The 23,719-nt window shown below is 40.1% G+C and overlaps 2 protein-coding genes across 2 annotated transcripts; one reads left to right on the forward strand and one right to left on the reverse strand.

Annotated features, from left to right (window-relative positions):
• Positions 1-6,368: 6,368 nt before the first annotated feature.
• LOC120104919 lies at positions 6,369-7,415 on the reverse strand. Its single transcript, XM_039116828.1, has one exon. The coding sequence runs from the start codon at positions 7,413-7,415 to the stop codon at positions 6,369-6,371; it is 1,047 nt and encodes a 348-aa protein (XP_038972756.1).
• Positions 7,416-17,619: 10,204 nt separating this feature from the next.
• On the forward strand, positions 17,620-21,131 carry LOC120104920 (anthranilate O-methyltransferase 2-like). The gene is made up of 3 exons (XM_039116829.1): positions 17,620-17,743; positions 17,840-18,244; positions 20,769-21,131. The coding sequence occupies exons 1-3, from the start codon at positions 17,663-17,665 to the stop codon at positions 21,129-21,131; spliced, it is 849 nt and encodes a 282-aa protein (XP_038972757.1). The 5' UTR covers positions 17,620-17,662.
• The last annotated feature ends 2,588 nt before the right edge of the window (positions 21,132-23,719 follow it).

Here is a 23,719-nt window from a genome sequence, read left to right on the forward strand (position 1 = left end):
TTATCATGAAGTATGTTTTAAATATTTATGTTTTCTACTTCATGCAACTTAGCTATGCATTAGTCCTAGAACACAGTATATTTTATATTGCACATACTCCAAGTTTTGTCATCATCAAAAAGGGGGAGATTGTTGACCCTCTAATGGATTTTGATGAATACAAAACACTAGAGCATAATTTCCTTTATCTTAACAAGTTATTTGAGGATTTTAGTTGGTTAATTAAGAATATTGTTAAGAAATGTCTAGGCAAGTTCCCATGATTTTTAAGAACTTATTGAAGAATTTTTGAGATGAAAGAAAAAGTTCAGGGACAGCCGAGACGTCTCCGGATTGTCTCCGAGACGTCTCTGGCACAAACAGGAAGAACTGGCACGTCTGGAGACGTCCCCGTAAAGCGCGGAGACGTCCCCGGAGCGCGGAGACGTCCCCTGAAAAAGCGGAGTCGACTCTCTCAGAGAATTCCAGAAGACTTGTTTTTCGGAGATATAACGGCGGAGACGTCCCCGTAAAGCGCGGAGACGTCCCCGGAGCGCGGAGTCGTCCCCGAAGAAGCGGAGTCGTCCCCATGCAAAAAGCGCAAACAAGCGGAGATGTCCCCGTAAAGCGCGGAGACGTCCCCGGAGCGCCTGGGACGCGACTAACAACTTTTTCAGGTTTGATTTGAATTTCAAACGTCTCTTTTTTGTGTCTAACGGCTATATTTGCTTTTTGGGCTATAAAAGGGACCTCTTAAGTGCTTCTCAATATCTTCTTACCAACCCAATACAAGATCATTCAAGAGAGAAAAGAGAAAAAGAGGTTCAAGGGAGTTAGTGCATTCAAGTGAAGAAATCAAGCGCCTTCAAGTTTTCCAACAGATTTCGTGCTCAACTACTCTCTCCCGTTTGGCATTCAAAGCTCACATTCAAGCCAACGCGATCCACATCGGAAGAACCATCATCTCCCACGCTTCCAACGGCTAAAAGGGTTCTTGCGGGTTCTATTGTTTATATTGTTATATTTGCTTGTTTAAGAAGCTTTGATTTGTTTTAAACCTTTATTCTAATATCTTGTAACTTGATTCAATCAAGGGATTGAATCAAAGGGTTAAGGTTTGTTGGTGAGCCAAAGGGAAAAACCAACGTTGTAAGGTTGTGGTTGGTGAGCCTTTGGGGAAAACCAACCGGGTTGGATTGTGAGCCCGTGAAAACAATCGGTTGGTTCGAGTCGGTGAGCCTGTGAAAACCGACCGAGTTTGTTGTGATCTCGTAAAACAACAAGTTGGGTTGTGAGCTTGTAAAACAACCGGCTGTAATCTGTAGGATTATAGTGAAATTCCCAAGAGGTCTTGGGGAGTGGATGTAGGTGCTGGGGTGCACCGAACCACTATATGTTTGTTGTGTTTGTAATGCTTCTTGTCATTGTCTAACTAACACACTTACTTACTTAGATAAATTGCTTGCTTAACTCTTATCCGCGCATCCTTTAGTTGCAAGCATATTCAATCAAGTCACGTTCTATACATCAAACTGTTGCTAAGTTTAACTTTCACTGTGCATCTGTACAACTTAGCATAATTAATCAAAAAGTTTCAAAAGCAATATAAAAGTTTTTAAAAGACCCAATTCACCCCCCCTCTTGGGTTGTATCTACTGGGCAACAAATACCAAAAAGTGATCTTAAGAACCATAAGAAATGTCAAATTTGTTGTCACGACCCCCGCCCCGTTCCCGGCGGGCCGCCGCGACGGTCCTAGGGTGCGGGTAGGCATAAGGCCACCAGCCACCGCGTAGAACCCTACTACCTATCAATTATCAATAAATCTTGAAAAAATTTGGCATGATGCATGCACAAAATGATCACTTTTCCTATAGTGACCTGTCAGGATTATCTCAATACATACAACACACTACCTGTCAGAGCAGCAATCACATAATCTGTCACATAATAAACCTGCACAATATATAGCAATACATTATCACAGGCACACAACTGATCTGCACACATATATATATGTATACCTGCTTCCCAATCCATCCATGGTCAAACCCATATCCACAACAGGATCTATGACTGTAACTATGCACTATATATAATAGAAGGTTTATAATACACCAAAAGGTATAAACCTCTATCTACATTATACTATACTATACTATGGAGCGGCACAGCTAGCAGGCAATCTCTAATCCTGCTCTTCTCTATACAATACCTGCCCTGCAATCAAAAACACCAAACTGGGGAGTGAGTATATAAATACTCAGTGAGTGGAGTAGAGAGTACTATGCATATGAGACAAGATATAATCATGGCTCGAGGTGAAATGTCAAGATCAATAACAAGATGAACATGAACTCAACATAAAGAATATGGAGTAAATCATCAATATCACCACAATCACAATCAACTCATCTGAAGCATATATGGAATAATCGAGTAAACATATATACTACTCATGAATATGCTCAACAGATCATAATGCTGGAACATACAAATCAGGTGTCAATATGCTGAATCATCAACAAGACAGCTATTGGGAGGTGGGTTTTACGCCCCAGGCGAACCAGCAACAACTCCCTACTGTCACATGCATATGCAGGATAAGACACTATACCAATAATATAAATGCTAGATAGCTATCGGGAGGTGGGTTTTACGCCCCAGGCGAACCAGCAACAACTCCCCACTATCACATGCATATGCAGAATAAGACACCATACTGATAATATAAATGCAAGCCAGTATCCAGAACAGAAATCCATCTCACATCTATATACTAAACGGCACCTCGCGGGGAATTCTACATCCGCGGAAAGCCATACTGCACCTCGCGGGGTCTTACTATGCCCGGCGGCAAGCAGAATATAAGTCGTAGGACTGGCCAATCCTACGCCTAGGGCCGTGTCCCCCCTAGGAAGGGACTGGGCTCCGCCCACCCAGAAGGCTACTATGTGCACAAAGGCCGATGTTCAACCCCATCGACTATAGGTGTCCTGCAGATACTGTCAAGCCATGCATAAATGCCATAATGCACCCTCCCAATACTCTACTAAAAATGAGTATAATCAAGACTACCACTCACTTGATCATGACCCAATCATAAACTAACATCAGGGTTAGGAGTGAGGGTCAAGGAAGTGCAATACAACTCAATATACCACTAAAAAGGCTCTACAAATCTTTGAAATAGAGGAAATGAAATCAATTTACAAAAGAAGTCATTTCACAATTCAGATCCAATTTGATTACTCATAAAGAGTATAATCAAGGCTACCACTTACAAGTCTTTAAATTAGAGGAAATGAAATCAATTTACAAAAGAAGTCATTTCACAATTCAGATCCAATTTAATTACTCATAAAAGAGTATAATCAAGGTTACCACTTACAAGTCTTTGAAATAGAGGAAATGAAATCAATTTACAAAAGAAATCATTTCACAATTCAGATCCAATTTGATTACTCATCAACCCCTCGAAATTCCTCTCAATGTTTCCTCAAATGCATGTACAGAATAATCAAGCATGGAGAATCAAGATTATAGAGGAATCTACTACAATATCAATCAATATGCTCAAGTGGAATCAATTCATACTTGGCGACATTCATGAAAATGAATTAAGGAAGCTCATGGTGCAAAGTACATGACTCCCACTCACCTGCCAATCCGGCACGGCCTCGATACGCCTCTAGAATTTTACAGTAGGCAGCAGGGGACTTCTTCCTCTTGTTCCCTAGCTTCTTGCCCAACTGTGACATGCATTTACAATACATTTAGTTTTGTATCAAGGGCTATAATCTACGTGCCAATTATAATATAGGGAACTTTAATTGATTCAACTCCCCCGTTCCCTAAATCTTTTCTTTTCTTTCTCTTTTTCTTTTTCTATTAATTAACTCATCATTTATGTGTATTAGGGACTCCCTTGCACGAGTACAAGGTCTCTTTTAGCTTGATCTAGGCTTAATACCCTATTATAGCATGAAATTCCCTATTTTCCACCCGGATGAACAGTAACCCGGACCGACAGCCGGTTACTTCATCCCGGGTTTGATCCACTTTCCAGACTCCAAATTTGATGAAATTTTTACCTAACATTCTACACTCATAGGAGATTCCAAAAAGGTAACATGCATCACTATCGGAGGCCGTTTGCCCCCCTAAATAATTTGCCAAAGTTGGGACTTTGACACGATTTTTCCGTAGTGCCGGAAAAATTTGTCGAAATCCGATTCTTCCCCTTTTAACACCCTTTACAACTATCATCTACCCTTTCTATAGCATAAATTCTTTAGAATACTAGGTAGGGATGGGTATTTACCTTTTTCTTCTTGTGAAACTTGGGTTCTTGCGTAGAAGGGAAGGAGATCTACACTTTTTCCTTCAGCTGGCAGCGCAACCGGAGCTTCCTTGCACCTCGAATCCCCTCCCTCTTTCTTCTTCTTCTTCTTCTTTTTCTTCTTCTTCTCTTTTTCCCTCTCTCTGTTTCCACGCCTGAGACCTCCTCTCCCTCTCTGTCTCAATTTCCTCTTCTCAGCCAACCCACCGCCAGACAACCCCCATTTAAGTCAAATCAAACTCTGAAAATTCCCATTTTGCCCTTGCCACTTCAACGGATCTACAGTTATGTCATTAACTTTTGATTCCTTCCCATTTTACCCCTTATATCAATTTTAAAGGACTATTCTATCTCTTTTTATATAAAAAAAATTTTTTTGGGGTTATTACATCCTCCCCCCCTTATATAAAATTCGTCCTCGAATTTAAAAGGGTAAATTATCTGATTACTCAAAGAGGTGAGGGTATTTGCTCTTCATACTTTGCTCCGACTCTCAAGTGCATTCTTCAACATTGTGCCGGTGCCATTGGACCTTTACCATACATATTTCCTTATTTTTTTTTTTTTTTTTTAGCTTCTTGATCTGAGTATCAAGGATAGCTACAGGAAGCTCTTCATAAGAAAGATCTTCTTCTACTGTAACTTCCTGCACTGATAGCTCATGGGATGGATTTGGCACATATTTCCGGAGCATAGATACATGAAATACTGAATGCACATGACTGAGATTTGGAGGCAGTGCTAATCTGTAAGATACAGTGCCAACCTTGTCTAATATCTCAAAGGGGCCAATGTATCTAGGACTAAGCTTGCCTCTCTTTCCAAACCTCATTATTCCTTTCATAGGAGAGATCTTTAGGAACACATAATTTCCCGTGCCAAACTGCACATCTCTCCTTCTGACATCTACGTAGCTCTTCTGCCTACTAAACACTATCCTCAACCTTTCTTGTATCACTAACACCTTTTCTGATCAGTGCATCTACCACAACATTAGCTTTTCTCGGATGTGAGTAGAGCAGCAATACTACCAGAAGTTTTTCAACTCGGTGTATCTATTTCCAGAGAGTAGTGTATAGACAAGGCATGATTTTTATTAATTCCAATCATCTTTCCTGTCTCATATTGAGTAGCTTCTAGGTAAGAAGGTATTTTAAACTCTTATGATCAGTATACACCTTACAAGATTCATTAATACATGGCCGAAGATATTTGTTCTGTATTGTTACCTTGTCCAATCCTTGATAACCAATACATAACCTCAAACTTCCATCTTCCTTCTTTACAAACAATACTAGAGTTCCCTAAGATGACACACTAAGTCGGATGAAGCCTTTATCAAGCGATTCTTGCAACTTTTTCTTTAATTCTTTTATTTCAGTTGGAGCCATTCTATAGGGGGTTTTTGAAGATTGGTATGGTAGTGGGAATCAAATCAATTGCAAATTCAATCTCTCTCTCTGGTGGCAAACCAGGAAGATCTTCTGAAAAAAAAAACATCAGGGTGTTCATTCATTACTGGAATATCCTCTAATTTGGTCTCCTTTCAGGTATCCATTACACAGACTAAATAAGTCTTATACTCCTTTTCTAATGCCTTCCTAGCTTTCAGGGTAGAAATTAATGTTATGATGAATTACATTACACGGGTGCATCGCTTTGAAAGAAGAACCCTGGTTCTTCAGGTATCCAGAATATCACTCTTTTACTGTACAGTCAATATGAGTGTGGTACTGAGACCTCCAAGCTATTCCCAAAATGATGTCAAAATCTTGCATGTCAAGTTATATAAGATTTGTCACTAACTCTCCTACCCCTATTTGAATTATGCAATTCTTGCACTAATGTCAACAATTACTGTTCTATAGGGGTGTAGGAACACACAGTGATTCTTCTAGTTCCTCGAGTATGCAGTGCAGTTATCTAGATAAACTAACTGAAATAAAGGAATGCATAGTGCCAGAATCGAACAAAATAGAGGGATCAATCAAGCTGACTGGTAATATACCTGTTACCACCCGGTCATTGGCACTAGCATCTTGGTAGGTCAGTGTAAAACTCGAGCATTACCTCTTGGCCTCTGGTCACCAGGTACAGGAGGTCTGAGCTCATTCCTCCTCTTGTATGGGCAATCACGTACCAGGTGTCCAGTCCGCCCACAACTATAACATGCCCTCGCTCTCCTCATATAGGGCCCACTATGGGATCTGCTAGAGTAAGTGCGGGCTCTGGGATCTGCTATGGTGATATTGATGATTCCACTATGGGATCTGCTAGAGTAATTGCGGACCCTGGGCTTCTCTTGAATTGGAGTGCCCCTGAAATCCCATGGCCTGCCACTCTGACTTCTGTCTGATCTGGATCTCATCAGGTCAGCCCTTTCTCTATCAGATCTTTTCAATTCAGCCTCTACTCTCAAGGCTCTGTCCAAAATATCCATATAGCTGGTAATTAACTGTGAAGATGTCCGGGACCTGATCTCATGTCTAAGCCCTTGTTCGAACCGGTTGGCTCTACTCATATCATCCTCCATGAACTGGGGGCAGAATCGACCCAGCTCATCAAACTTATTGACGTAATCCAAGACAGTCATATGCTCGGACTGAGTCAGCAATAAAAACTCATTCTGCTTCATTTGCCTAACCGAGTCCGAAAAGTACTTAGCATAAAATATTCTCTTAAAATCTCCCCAGGCCGTTCCGTTGACCTCATATGCTGTCTCCATAGCAGTCCACCAAGAGTCAGCACTCCCTCTTAGCATGGAGGTAGCTAGTTTGACTTTTACCTCCTCGGGAAATTGAAGTAACTCATACATCTTCTCCAATTCCCGGATCCAGGCCTCAGCTATCATGGGATCGGACCCACCATTAAACATCGGTGGATTCAGCCTACGGAACCTCTCGTAATAGGATTCTATCGGCTGTACAGGTTGGGCAGCTAACTGCATCTGCTGCTGTTGCTCAAGCAGTTGTGCTATTAACTGGTACACTCCTGCTAAATCTGCCTGGGTTGCTATGGAGTGTGGAGTAGTTTGTGAAATTGATTGGCTATCAGGGTCCGGAGAAGGTGCCCTTATTTCTCTTTCATCCTCCATGTTGCTTACGGCTACCTAGCAGTCAAGAATTTATGATGAGTTTACATAAATTATCTCTTAACATAGTAAAATAGCAAAAACCATCAAAGAGATCACATAGTCATATCATAATAAATCTGAGAATCTACAATATTCACCTTCTCTTATTAACACAAATCTTCATTATTGAAAAATCTAGTCTCCCATCACAGTCAATATTTTTGACCAATTTAAATTGATTCGATCCACTATACTTTCACTACACAACTCCGATCAATATCCTCCGAATTTATTAATTGACTTTCTGTCAAAATATAAATCTTGATTGTAAACTGAATGATATACAATTTTTTTTCTCAAGTAGAGCCAAAAAGAACTCTTAAGTCTCATCCCCAAATATATTTTACAGAATTGTATATGACTCATAAAATAACATATAGAAAAACCCTATGCTCCATAGTATAATCCTATACTTAATCCTGACTCACCCTATTGCTCTGACAGGACTCTTCTTAACCTTTGCTCTGATACCACTTCTTGTCACGACCCCCGCCCCGTTTCCGGCGGGCCGCCGCGACGGTCCTAGGGTGCGGGTAGGCATAAGGCCACCAGCCACCGCGTAGAACCCTACTACCTATCAATTATCAATAAATCTTGAAAAAATTTGGCATGATGCATGCACAAAATGATCACTTTTCCTATAGTGACCTGTCAGGATTATCTCAATACATACAACACACTACCTGTCAGAGCAGCAATCACATAATCTGTCACATAATAAACCTGCACAATATATAGCAATACATTATCACAGGCACACAACTGATCTGCACACATATATATGTATACCTGCTTCCCAATCCATCCATGGTCAAACCCATATCCACAACAGGATCTATGACTGTAACTATGCACTATATACAATAGAAGGTTTATAATACACCAAAAGGTATAAACCTCTATCTACATTATACTATACTATACTATGGAGCGGCACAGCTAGCAGGCAATCTCTAATCCTGCTCTTCTCTATACAATACCTGCCCTGCAATCAAAAACACCAAACTGGGGAGTGAGTATATAAATACTCAGTGAGTGGAGTAGAGAGTACTATGCATATGAGACAAGATATAATCATGGCTCGAGGTGAAATCTCAAGATCAATAACAAGATGAACATGAACTCAACATAAAGAATATGGAGTAAATCATCAATATCACCACAATCACAATCAACTCATCTGAAGCATATATGGAATAATCGAGTAAACATATATACTACTCATGAATATGCTCAACAGATCATAATGCTGGAACATACAAATCAGGTGTCAATATGCTGAATCATCAACAAGACAGCTATTGGGAGGTGGGTTTTACGCCCCAGGCGAACCAGCAACAACTCCCTACTGTCACATGCATATGCAGGATAAGACACTATACCAATAATATAAATGCTAGATAGCTATCGGGAGGTGGGTTTTATGCCCCAGGCGAACCAGCAACAACTCCCCACTATCACATGCATATGCAGAATAAGACACCATACTGATAATATAAATGCAAGCCAGTATCCAGAACAGAAATCCATCTCACATCTATATACTAAACGGCACCTCGCGGGAATTCTACATCCGCGGAAAGCCATACTGCACCTCGCGGGGTCTTACTATGCCCGGCGGCAAGCAGAATATAAGTCGTAGGACTGGCCAATCCTACGCCTAGGGCCGTGTCCCCCCTAGGAAGGGACTGGGCTCCGCCCACCCAGAAGGCTACTATGTGCACAAAGGCCGATGTTCAACCCCATCGACTATAGGTGTCCTGCAGATACTGTCAAGCCATGCATAAATGCCATAATGCACCCTCCCAATACTCTACTAAAAATGAGTATAATCAAGACTACCACTCACTTGATCATGACCCAATCATAAACTAACATCAGGGTTAGGAGTGAGGGTCAAGGAAGTGCAATACAACTCAATATACCACTAAAAAGGCTCTACAAATCTTTGAAATAGAGGAAATGAAATCAATTTACAAAAGAAGTCATTTCACAATTCAGATCCAATTTGATTACTCATAAAGAGTATAATCAAGGCTACCACTTACAAGTCTTTGAAATAGAGGAAATGAAATCAATTTACAAAAGAAGTCATTTCACAATTCAGATCCAATTTAATTACTCATAAAAGAGTATAATCAAGGTTACCACTTACAAGTCTTTGAAATAGAGGAAATGAAATCAATTTACAAAAGAAATCATTTCACAATTCAGATCCAATTTGATTACTCATCAACCCCTCGAAATTCCTCTCAATGTTTCCTCAAATGCATGTACAGAATAATCAAGCATGGAGAATCAAGATTATAGAGGAATCTACTACAATATCAATCAATATGCTCAAGTGGAATCAATTCACACTTGGCGACATTCATGAAAATGAATTAAGGAAGCTCATGGTGCAAAGTATATGACTCCCACTCACCTGCCAATCCGGCACGGCCTCGATACGCCTCTAGAATTTTACAGTAGGCAGCAGGGGACTTCTTCCTCTTGTTCCCTAGCTTCTTGCCCAACTGTGACATGCATTTACAATACATTTAGTTTTGTATCAAGGGCTATAATCTACGTGCCAATTATAATATAGGGAACTATAATTGATTCAACTCCCCCGTTCCCTAAATCTTTTCTTTTCTTTCTCTTTTTCTTTTTTTATTAATTAACTCATCATTTATGTGTATTAGGGACTCCCTTGCACGAGTACAAGGTCCCTTTTAGCTTGATCTAGGCTTAATACCCTATTATAGCATGAAATTCCCTATTTTCCACCCGGATGAACAGTAACCCGGACCGACAGCCGGTTACTTCATCCCGGGTTTGATCCACTTTCCAGACTCCAAATTTGATGAAATTTTTACCTAACATTCTACACTCATAGGGAATTCCAAAAAGGTAACATGCATCACTATCGGAGGCCGTTTAACCCCCTAAATAATTTGCCAAAGTTGGGACTTTGACACGATTTTTCCGTAGTGCCGGAAAAATTTGTCGAAATCCGATTCTTCCCCTTTTAACACCCTTTACAACTATCATCTACCCTTTCTATAGCATAAATTCTTTAGAATACTAGGTAGGGATGGGTATTTACCTTTTTCTTCTTGTGAAACTTGGGTCCTTGCGTAGAAGGGAAGGAGATCTACACTTTTTCCTTCAGCTGGCAGCGCAACCGGAGCTTCCTTGCACCTCGAATCCCCTCCCTCTTTCTTCTTCTTCTTCTTCTTTTTCTTCTTCTTCTCTTTTTCCCTCTCTCTGTTTCCACGCCTGAGACCTCCTCTCCCTCTCTGTCTCAATTTCCTCTTCTCAGCCAACCCACCGCCAGACAACCCCCATTTAAGTCAAATCAAACTCTGAAAATTCCCATTTTGCCCTTGCCACTTCAACGGATCTACAGTTATGCCATTAACTTTTGATTCCTTCCCATTTTACCCCTTATATCAATTTTAAAGGACTATTCTATCCCTTTTTATATAAAAAAAATTTTTGGGGTTATTACATTTGTGTAGAAGCTAAACTCCCTAGGAAGCCTTTTAAATCCGTTAATAGGGATTCAGATCTATTAGAGTTGATCCATAGTGATGTTTGTGACTCTGGTAGAACTTCTAGAGGAGGTAACAAATATTTTGCGACCTTCATAGATGATCTATCCAAATTCTGTTATATCTATCTAATTAAAACCCAGGATGAGGTGCTCAGCAAATTTAAAATATTTAAGATCGAAGCTGAGAACCAACAAGAAAAGAAAATTAAAATTCTTAGATCAGATCGGGGAGGTGAATATACATCCAATGATATAACTCAATTTTGTGAAGATCATGGAATCATTCATGAAGTGACTGCACCCTATTCTCCCCAATCAAATAGAGTAACAGAAAGGAAGAATAGGACTTTAATGGATATGGTGAACTCCATGCTTATAAGCTCAGGAGTGCCAGAAAATTTGTGGGGGAAAGCTCTTGTTTCAGCCTGTTATATCCTTAATAGGATTCCCTCTAAAAATAATGATCTAACCCCATATGAAGTTTGGAAACATAGAAAACCTAATCTTAGCTATTTAAAAGTGTGGGGGTGCTTGGCAAAAGTAAAAATACCTGATTTTAAGAGAAAAAAATAGGGCCTAAAACAGTGGATGCCATATTCATAGGTTATGCAGCCAATAGTAATGCCAATAGATTGTTGGTGATAAGTTCAGAAGTAAATGATATTAGTAACAACACTATCATAAAAGCCAGAGATGCAACATATTTTGAAGACACCTTTCCACTTAAGACTAGAGTAGATAGCGGTATAGCTAGTAGCTCTAGTAGAATAAGGACAAGAGAAATAGAAGTAGAAGCAGGACCTAGGAGGAGTAAAAGATCCAGGGTAGAGAAAATATTTGGAGATGATTTTTATACTTTTCTAATAGAAGACTCTCCAACTACCTTTGAGGACGCAATAAAATCTTTGGATTCACCTTTTTGGAGAGAAGCTGTGGACAATGAGATGCAATCAATTATCCAAAACCATACTTGGGAATTGACTGATCTTCCTCCTGGTTGTAAAACAATAGGATGCAAATGGATCTTTAAGAAGAAACTTAGGCCTGATGGCTCTGTAGATAAATTTAAGGCAAAATTAGTTGCCAAGGGTTTTACTCAGAGACCTGGTGTAGATTTCTTTGATGTTTATGCACCTGTAGCTAGGATTATTACTATTAGGGTCCTTATAGCATTAGCCTCCATTCATAAATTAGTGATTCATCAGATGGATGTTAAGACAGCTTTTCTAAATGGAGACTTAAATGAAGAAATTTATATGGACCAACTAGAGGGATTTAAAACCCCAGGCCAAGAAAATAAAGTTTGCAGACTAGTCAGATCTCTTTATGGTCTTAAACAAGCACCCAATCAATGGCACTTAAAATTTGATGAAACCATACTGACATTTGGATTTGAAATCAATAGTACAGACGAATGTGTATACCACAAGAGAGTTGGACACAAATTTGTGATCTTGTGCCTCTATATAGATGATATACTGATCTTTGGGACAGATCTTCAGATAATTGATGAAGTAAAACAATTCTTAAGTCATAAGTTTGATATGAGAGACTTGGGACAAGCTGACTTGATTTTAAATACCAAAATAATTAGAAGTGAAAATAGTATTGAGTTACCCCAAAGTCATTATGTTGATAAGATACTCAATAAATTTAATTATTCCGATTGTCAGCCTGTCTCTACTCCATTTGATTCCTCTACTCATCATAAGAAGAACTTAGGAACTCCTGTCTTTCAAAGCCTATATGCTCAAATCATAGGCTCACTAGGATTCCTAACTAACTACACTAGACTAGACATAGCATATGCTGTAAATAGACTTAGTAGATATACTGTTAATCCAAATAGAGATCATTGGATAGCATTAGAAAGGATCCTTAGGTATCTTAAGGGTACCAAGTCCTATAGTTTGCACTTTAGTGGGTTTCCTGCTGTTCTAGAAGGTTATAGTGATGCCAACTGGATCAGCGATACCTTAGATGTTAAATCCACCACAGGATATGTCTTTCTCCTAGGAGGTGCTGCTGTATCTTGGAAATCCACCAAACAAACCTTGATATCTAGGAGTACCATGGAGTCTGAACTGATAGCATTAGACACTACTAGCACTGAGGCTGAGTGGCTCAGAGATCTACTAATAGACCTTCCTGTAGATGAGTCACCTTTACCACCTGTCTCCTTACATTGTGACTGTAAATCTGCAATAGATAAATGCAACCAAGAAAATGCCAATGTAAAAATGAACAGGCACTTAAAAGTACGTCATAAATCATTGAGATATAAATTGAAAAATAATGTTATTGCCTTAAATTTTGTTAAATCAGAAAATAACTTGGCTGATCAACTTACTAAATGCTTGTCTAGAATAGTAGTTCTAGAGTCGTCGAGGGGGATGGGGCTTAGCCCATAAAGATAGATCACCACGGTGGAAACCCAACCTTAAAAGGTTCAATGGGTAGCAACAAACCGGAGTGTGACTAAGAGGAGCACTATTTCATGTTTTCCTCATCCCTATGACGCTAGTGCTCATAAAAGCAAGCGGTAGAATGAGTTCGTTTGTATAACTTTTAATGAGTCCGAGACCCAAGTGGCAGGAGCTTCCTTGCTAGCTTCCTTATTAGGACTCACCTATATGTGCAGTCGTGAGGCCGCGATTATGGAAAATGGGCGATTCCCTAAAAAGCATATGATAGATATCTGCGCATGGCCATAATAGCGCAACCCGCTTAGAACCCAGATCGGGCTATATTATGTGTGCTGTTGATTTAATCTGAGCCATGGACTGAGGTTCAAGGTTAAGACCATCTTGGCTCCACAGATGTAATCAATTGTCACTAAGTGAAGGTTCAAACCGAAAGGTACCTACATCTATTACATAATATAAGATATCCAGCATTTTATTTTGATTTTAAAATTATTTAAGTTTTTTGTAGGGGATTGTTGAAAAAAAAAACTTAAATGCGCACGCGGCCAAAATCTCGGGCCGCGTGCACGTTTGAGAAAAAGGTAACGCCCAGTGGGCGTTACGCATTTGAAAACGGACGCATTTGAAAACGCGTCCGCAAAAGACCAAATTGCCCCTGTAAAAACCCCTATTTAAACCCCTTGATTTCATCTCTTTGGGAGCAGGAAAAATTTGAGAAAAATAGTGAAAAAATTTGGAAAAATTCTTCTCCTTCTTAGCCACTTCCAAATTTTGTTTTTACATTTTTATTCAGTTTATTTAGTTCTTTTCATTCCGTTCTTTGTTAGATCTGCAAGTCCGATCGGGTTCGCTTTGACTTCTTCCGAGACGTACCGAAGAAGAAGTTGTAGGGTCGTCGTATCTCCGAGAAGGATTGCCGGGTGACCCGTACGTGGGGGCAAATACTTCTTTGGGACAGCGTCTACGCGCTTCGACCTGCCTTCAATCAGGCTACTTTCTTCTACTTTTATTTTTAATTTAATATTAGTAGATTTGTAGGATTTGAAATTCTATAATATAAATTTATTAAATGCATAGATTTATTTTGTGCTAGAATAGATTTATTTTGCATTGAAATAGAATTATTTGGATGCCGAATAATATGCAAGTATATTATTTCCTTTAAGATTTTTTTTTAATTGAATTAATAGATTTATTATTTATTTATATGAGATATTGCTAACAAGATGTACATAGAATATATAAATGAGAGACAATCTAATCTATGCCGAACTATCATACAAACCTAATATGATGTAGGACCCACATAAATAAGCGTGTTGTCGTGATCAGGCAGCCAGGTCTTTGTGTGCTCTTGGTGTCACTATAGCCTCTTGCAGGCGGGCCACGAAGAAATAATATATAAAAAACAAACAAAACAAAAAGAAAATAATATATATACTTTACTGTATATATAAATTAAAAGTTTATATATATATATATGTAAAAAAAGAAGATTCTCAGGAGGAATCCTTTTAACCGAACACAACTGTAATTATTGACCAGAATAATACGCTCAAGTCTTTTAATATAGGAAGGTGCTCGGATCTGGAAAATTAAACGTAAGACAGAGTAAAAGTTGACAAGCGGCATTTTTTGCTTTTTAAAGTCTTTTTTTTTATACAAATAATCGTAATTCAGACCACTTTATTTAGACCACAAATAATACTCACCTACTCTCACGTATTGCATCAACTGATGACCACATGACCTGTAGATAAATGAGTTAAAAATTGGGGCCTGGCCAGCATTTCCCTTCTTCTTTTTTTTTTTTTTTTTTTTTTTTTTTTAACGGGTACTTCATACAATGTGTGTACAAATACACCCAAAAAAATCAAAATACACAATCTCACATAGTGTCAGTAGCATCTCCCTCTCTTCTGCCCACAGAACGTATCCTGAGTGGTGGGCCGCGTATGCAGCCACCCAGTCAGCCGCCCCATTGGCCTCTCTGAATACATGCTTGGCCTCAAAGGCCACACCATCCCTCACCATCATCCCAATGTCTCGGATCAGAGGGTGCTTTGTGCTCTCACCACTCGGTCCTCGCCGAATCCACCCAATAACCGTAGCCGAATCGCCCTCCAAGATGATCGAGCTGGCCCGCAGCACCTGCCACGCATGACGAAGACTGCCCAGGCAGCTCGCAACTCCGCTCCTGGAACTGATATGTCGAACAACCGGCAACCGCCCGCTGCCATCCAGCATTCCTCTTCTCTGAGCAGTTCTCTTGGTATTTTTATACACCATCAAGCACCTAATCCTAGAGTTCTCTTTTGTAGCATCCCTAGGGAATCCATCAATCAATCGTTCATCAAGCACATTAGCCAAACAAAGGAAAAACCTTAGCTACGTATATATACTAAGACAATGAAGAACTAATGCCAGATCCTAGCATTTTTAGTGGAGCATTTTCGGTGGTACACTATTAATATACCAATATTAACGCATGAACAGCGTTTATTGAATGAACTAAAGTGCTATTCAAATTGCTCACAACTTTGTTTTTTATAAACACAGTAAATATATCGAAAATTATTATCATTTTGGGCGCCAACACATTGTTCGTGATACTTAATTTACAGCTCTTTTCAATAAACTCAATTGATCAGATAGCTAATATTTTCATCAAAGTGCATCTACTTTGTCGCTCTTATGATCTGAGTTTCACATTTAAGTTAGATTCTACTTTACCATCTTAAGTTTGACAGGTACATGTTGAACACATTTAGTATCTTGTTATGGTATTTTCTTAGTAGCCATATCGTTAGAGTATGTATTGATGTATATATTATTGTAATAGCAATTATAAAATAAAAAAATAAATATAAATTTTTGATATATTCTTTCTTTTTTTATATTATAACAACAAGATGTGTCAAATGCGTATCACCAAAATTTCAAGCCATAAAATCTGCCATGCGTACTAGCCGCATGATATTCCCAAAATGTGACGTGAAGGACCTAACGTCAGCTAGGTCTGTCAACGGGCCGAGCTGCTCGGGCTCGGCTCGGGCCCGGCTCGGTAAAAGCCCGGCTCGAGCTCGGCTCGTTAGTCAAACGAGCCCGAGCCCGAGCCCAAAATGAGGCCCGTTTAAATCTGAGCCCGAGCCCGAGCTCGAGCCCGAGCAGCTCGCGAGCCCAAAAGAGGGCTCCAAAATCGAATTGAATTGGTTTGGGTTCGGACTTAGCCCGTTAACCCAAACCCAATCCATTAATCCTTCCCTCCCACCTCCTCTTTTTTTTTTTTCTTCTCCTTTCTTCTGGGTTTCTCCAGAAGCGTCCGGGTGTCCCTCCCATCCCCTCTTTCGGGTGTCCCTCCCCTCCTCCCCTCCGGGTGTCCCTCCCCTCCCCTCTCGCCTTCCTCCTCCGCCGCCGATGCCTCGCTGCCTCCCTCCGCCGCCGATGCCGAGCTCGGTTCCGGAGGTTTCGATCGGAGACTGGATAGGGTTGTCCCTCCCCCTCTTTCTTCTTCGTTTCTCCCTCTCTTTTCCCCTCTTTGCCGACTCCTCCGCCGGCGACGACGGCGAGACTGCGACAGAGGAGAGGAGTCCCTCGCACGGGAAGGTCGGGCCGCGGCCGGCGACGCCCACGGCCGAGCCCGCAGCGCCCGTGGCGTCCTCGGCCGTGCCTGCGGCCGAAGCCCGTGCCGGAGGCCGCCGCACGCGACGAGGTAAGTCATTCTTCTCTCTTTTTTTTTATTTCTTTCTTTCTATCCTTCTTTCTTCTCTTCTTCTTCTTTTCTTTCTTTCCTTCATTCTTCTCCGACGAACCGCCGGAACCGAGCTCGGCTGGCGGCTGCTCGTTCTTCTCTCCGATGGTCGACAGAGTCAGGGACGAGAATGGGGATGGGGCGGGCTCGGGCTCGGGCAAACGAGCTTCACGAGCCCAAGCCCGAGCCCAAGCTGTGCCGCCCGAGCCCGAGCCTAATACTGGGCTCGGTACCGAGCCCGAGCCCGAGCCCGAGCCGGGGAGTTGGTGAAACGAGCCGAGCCAAGCCTGCGGAGGCTCGGGCTCGGCTCGGCTCGTTAACAGCCCTAACGTCAGCCATTAGACATCAGCACTAACGACGCTTACTTCACACGTGAAACAGGAACGTCCAGCTATAAATAGGCCCTCATGGCTGAAAGCGAGCACACCAAACCGCAAGAACTAGCGCAGAGCAAGTTCAGAGAGGAGGCAATTAGAAGCGTTAATTAGAAGGAATGGGGATGAAGGTAGAGCAAGTTCTTCACATGGTTGGAGGTGCTGGAGAGACCAGCTACGCCACCAACTCCAGGGTTCAAGTCAGTCATCGATCTTCCTTAGCCTCCTCATTCTATCCCAAGGTTTACATTAAGTATCAAGTCCATTTCTAACCTTCTGCTTGTGAATTTTCCCAGGAGAAGGCAATATTTGAAGCAAAGCCCATAGTGGAGGAGGCCTTGAGAGAGGTCTATAAGACTGCCCTGCCTGAGAGCATGGTGGTGGCTGACTTGGGTTGCTCTTCTGGTCCTAACACATTTCATGTGGTTTTCGAGGCCATCGATATCGTGGACGATCAGAGCCGACAGCTGGGACGGCCCCCGCCGGAGATCCTGTTCTTCTTGAACGATCTCCCGGGGAATGACTTCAACAGTATTTTTCAGTCTTTGGAAGGATACGAGGTGAAATTAAAGGAAGAGAAGCAAGAGCGGATTCCGCCGTTCTATGTTGTGGGAGTGCCTGGCTCTTTCTATGGGAGGCTTTTCCCCTCTCGAAGCGTTCATTTCTTCCACTCTTCCTACTGTCTCATGTGGCTCTCCCAGGTTTGCATCTTTCCTTCTTTTTCTATACCTGCATATATATGATACTCCCTATTTTTCTTTTTTTCTTTTTGGTAAATGTGCATATAATAATTTTTCTTTTCCGGTAAATCATATAAGACTCCTTGTACACCCATTTTTTAATCAATTGGCCACACATGAATCACGTGATTTGTGATTCAGCAGATCCCAGTGTCACACGGCAACCCACGGCTCGGGCTGTCTCTTTGGTACGAAAGAATGACTAATATTTTTTTCACGACATCAAACTGTTGGATCATGCATCGTATGCTTCTCGAAGCACTCCAAATTCTCTTCCATCTGTTTGCACGATTCTCGTAGCGGCTATTGTGTGATCCAATAGTGCATACTGAGAAAAAAAAGGTGAATCACTTTTTCACACCTAAGATACAATCCGAATCCGCCGATGTATTATATCACATGGAACCCGCTGAACCATGTGCCCTCGTTGAGCAATGATAACATCCATTTTGGGATTGGCAGGTCCAGCATATGATGTGGCACCCACCGGTATATCATTCATGTTGAAAATATTATTTGAGTTTCTTGATAAATAAGTACCTAAGTTCTATCCTAAGAAAATCGATGTAGGACTAATTAAATATGTCGGCACTGACACTTTTCGTCATGCTAAGAATCTAGATACAATCATAGATATCATGATCAATTTGTAATCAATCCCTTATGATTCTATTATTGCGGTTTTCTTTAATCGACATAGGTCATGATCAGGTTTGATCTGAAACTACTTGTGATGATTGAGGATCTTACCTAAAAAGCTAGCCCAAAAGATAATTTAGATTTCTTAGTCCTATATATTACCAAAATTTACCAAGGGAGGAGTTAATATGGGACTAAATGCGTATCCGTATGAGTTCTCATACTTATACCTCTTACCTTGTACAAACAAGCATCTAGCCAAACCACCTAATCTCCTCTTTGATGTTTTTTTCAAAGGGCTTTTTTGGGTCTAAGATATTTAAATACACCACTGGATTTTTGTAACGCAAGCTCTGACCACTGTACATTATATTTATGCATAAATTAAGGTGGGGGACACCGTCACACCTAACATCTCCCTCCTTCCTTCTAAACAAATAGTAATAATAATAAAATATTTTTTATAAATAAAAAATCTGTAAACCGCTAAAACTAAGAGAAAATATATCTTTTAAATTAAAAAAATGTAAAATGAGATTCTTTCCAGAAACAAATTGCATATACCGTGGGTGTCAATGGGTTGAGTTTAGGTTAGATGTACTATATACAAACTCAAACCTAATTAATACTTTATATCCATAATCAGTATTGGATCTAAAAAACTCAACCCATCTATATATGTGTGTGTGTTACATATATGAATATTTTAATCCAATCGAATTCATGTTTTCGGGTATAGACCTACCTAATCAAATACCTGAGCCAAAAAAAATTTGGGTCTAAACTCAGAATCCAAACCCACTGGTTTGCTTTTCATATCAAAACCTAATATTTTGTGTTGATTTTAGGTGAGGTTAGTAGGTTATCGGCCTCTATTGATACCCTAGGCATACTCATTGACAAGAAAATCTTCATCAAAGAAGTTCCATATTCAATCCGAGATAGTGGTAAAATGGTAAATACCTACCATAAGAAGTGTCACCTCTTGGCTTGTAATGAGATGTATCAGATGATCGGACGGACTTTTGTGCCATCCCATATTGATCATGCTATACACTACCAGTATGGCAACATGCAATAATAATGTTTGATTTGACATATATTAAGCCAAAGTGGTATGTGTTGCTCCAAACCAAATGGCATCACTTGATTTCAAATGGTACCATACAGAGACATTTCTTATTTTTTGCAACCATATGTCATTTAATATTTCAGGATATTGATTTTAATTTTGAAACTCTAGGTTCCTCCAGGAGTTGAGAGTAAAACTGGTGTTTCATTAAACAAGGAAAACATTTACATATCAGAGACAAGTCCACCTACTGTGGTGGAATCATATCAAGAGCAATACCGCAGAGACTTTACGACATTTCTCAAGTCTCGTTTCTAAGAACTTGGTTTCGGAGGACGAATGGTTCTATCGTTTTTAGGAAGGACTAACAAATATGCACCAAGTGGAGAATTGAGCCAGCTTTGGGGACTACTGGCTGAGGCACTCAATGCTATGGTCCTAGAGGTATGTTCTCCTCTTTTATAAACTTATGGTACTATACCTGTGTTTTGTGTGCCGGACTTCATTCATATCTTTGTGATATCTCTCTTGGAAGAAAGCAGTTAACAAGAAGGCCAATGGAAAGAGAGTTGAGAGGGATAGAAAGATAAGAGAATTGATATAGAAAGATGATTTCTAATCCAATACTTTGAGTTCGTTTGGTTAAGGGGACATTCCCATCGGAGGCTAAAAAGAGATCCACAATATCTTTTATGTTTTTATTGTTAAAATGCTATTTAATTTGCTGCTATATTAACAACCGATTCTTTGAAATGTGTTGATTATTGAATACAGGGTATCTTACAAAAGAAAAAGGTGGATGCCTTCAATTTGCCTTTTTACACACCTTCTATGGAGGAGGTGAGGGCAGTGATACAAAGTGTAGAATTTTTTGATCTCGATCGAGTAGAAATATTCAAGTCGAACTGGGATCCATTTGATGACTCTAGTGATGATCGCATATACGACAATGTTATAAGCGGAGAAAATGTGGCAAAGTCTATAAGAGCACTGATAGAACCCATGATTGCACGTAGCTTTGGGGAGCAGATACTTGATGATTTATTCTCAAGATATGCAAAGAATGTTGCAAGGCACCTCTTGGAGGAGAAGACCAAGCTTCCTGTTTTTGTCATTGCTTTGAAGACAAAAGTGTGAGGATCAATTTGGATCTATAATAATCCATCGGTACAATTCACTTGTCATGATGGAAAATCAATAAAAATATTGATTATGTCCTTAATGGTTGTAATGGTATTTAGAAAAGAATGAATCATTATTAGTATAAAATGGAAGCTTGTTTCCTACTTTCTGTAATGCTTTCTTTTGTTCTTTTTTTTCTATTGATAATGTTTGCTAATTTTTACACTTATTCAAAATAGAGAAATTGATGACAAATCCTGAAATTTTATCAGATGTCTTTATTTAAAGAGTGATGCTGCAGCAAAGCACAAGTTCAATTTACAAAAATACTAGTTTGTTGGCTATCCAAGAACTTGATTTGCAAGACTAGGGCGGATAAGTAATAAAACCTGAGAGACAACTTTGTCTCTATTTTTCATAATTTTTTATATAAAAGTTAAGGTTTAGGAGTATCTATTCTATATTAAGCAAAATAATATAATTTAGTATGAACTTTTATTTGAGAGAAATCTATAGCCTACTATTCCAATACTTGGGCTCCTTTAAGCTTGGTTTCCATATACTGGTGTGTGTGTGGACTGAACGCATACAGGCTACCACAATTGGATTTCCCCTCCACCACTTGGAAGCGTTGCTTTTGATGCAGATGGGAGAGCACGGAAATTGCTTATCCGTGGGATGAGATCTGATGTATGGATGCCTACATTCTATGCAAGATTGGGTTAGATTATGTGGTGCAGATGCGCGGACATATAGACAATTTGGAATCTCTCTTTAAGAAGGAAGATTTGGGTTAGGTTTTATTCATGTGATAGGTTTGATGCAAAATTCCAGATTTTTATGTTGTTGCATATGTTGAAGAGCCCAAGATTCATGGTTAATGGCTTGATTAGGGTTAGAATTCGTTTAAATGGTAGGTCTAGTAAAAACTCAAGAGGGTTCTCTCTTTCTAGTATTTGATGGGGTGTCATGTTGAACAATCCTAGGGTTTCCATAGGCTCGTTTGGGATGAAGACCATGGCTGGGTTTAGGGTTTATCTGAGGGTAGTGCAAGTTTGACCAACCATGATCACGACTAAGTTTCAAGGTGTAGAGTTCTTTCGAGCTAAAAATTAGTGCCCCTTATGTTCATTTTAGGGTCATAAATAGAGGACAAGTAATATGTTAAAGGTTATTATCCTTTGCCATGAGTGGTGATTTCTAGATATGTGTATGGAGGTGCAGTTGCAAGCAGAAAACCTGATATGATGTTGTGACATCAAGTATTGTTTCATTTGGAATAGTTCTAGGGCTTTCAATGCTACAAATTTACCTTGGGTCCTTTTCATCATGCCCCTTTGCTCTCTGTCCCTAACTTTGAGACATAAAACCACTGCAACGTTGGATTAAGAAGATACATCATTGTATTCTGCGCTTTTGAAATGATCAAAGCTTTACTTGATTCTCCAAGATGAGAAGATGCATGGGTTGCCTCATATTTTTCCGAAGCTTTCTTGAACTTGAGATAAAAAGCAGAAAAAAGATCGAAAAATGGTTTGGCCTGAGCTCAAGAAAGCTCTGGGAAAACATGTGTAAATCCACAAGAATTATACATAGCTTTATTCTTAGGATCTACCTCACTATGCACAAGGTACGAAATGTTGAACTTTTTTTCCTTATTTTCGCTTTTCTGTGTCTTTTCCCTTCCTCTTTTCTTGAATTGATTTTTATTTCCCCTTTTTTTGGTACAAAGGTTTCCCCTTTCAATTGCTTCTTTTAACTGGTTTTGCAAATGGTTTGTTGTTGTTAAACTAACCATCTTTATGCATGAGCTCTTCTCGACATCAAAAGATACAGTAGTTAAGAGATCGTTTTTGATTTCGAGGTGTCATGTATATATTTCACCTGCATGATTTTTTGAGTAAACTTAGAATAAGACGGTTAATTATCAACATAAAATGATATATCTCCACCATGTAAATAGACTTTTATTGAATAAATTTGGGGGAAGTATCTTACTTCCTCCATTACTCATCAATAAAATGGTATAAATTTATTTTGAGCATTTTATTTACTATATAGCTATCTGCCGAACTAAGCTATTGGAGAAAAAGAAAATTAAGAGCACTGACCTCTTGGTTATGCCTTAGGCTTTGAACTCCTTGGTGAAGTTTATATATATATATATATTGATGGGAGGCAAAATGGATCGTCCAACCCACAACAAAAGGACCACCAAATTTCGGCCCAACAGACACCAACGCCGACCAGACGTATCCTCGGTCTGACCCAAAATTAACCCAACCTCGGACTCTGCCGAAAGCTCCTTCAACCTCGGATATTCGCCGACGCGCCCGACCAAGTTCGGGACGCCCTCTTTATTCACCGATACGCCCCGGCCAAACTCAGAGCGCCCTCCTTATTCGCCGATGCGCCCCAACCAAGCTCGGGGCACCCTCTTTATTCGCCGACGCGGGGTCGGGGCGCCCTTTCCAATTATACGCCCCGACCCCTGAGCTCGGGGCGCTTCACCAGGCTCGGTCGTGGCGCCCTTTCCAATTATATGCCCCAACCCCTGAGCTTGGGTGCTTCACCAAGCACACCTCGGCACCTGTCAAGCTGAC

The sequence above is a fragment of the Phoenix dactylifera genome, unplaced genomic scaffold (genome assembly GCF_009389715.1).
Source record: "Phoenix dactylifera cultivar Barhee BC4 unplaced genomic scaffold, palm_55x_up_171113_PBpolish2nd_filt_p 000143F, whole genome shotgun sequence".
NCBI lineage: Eukaryota > Viridiplantae > Streptophyta > Magnoliopsida > Arecales > Arecaceae > Phoenix > Phoenix dactylifera.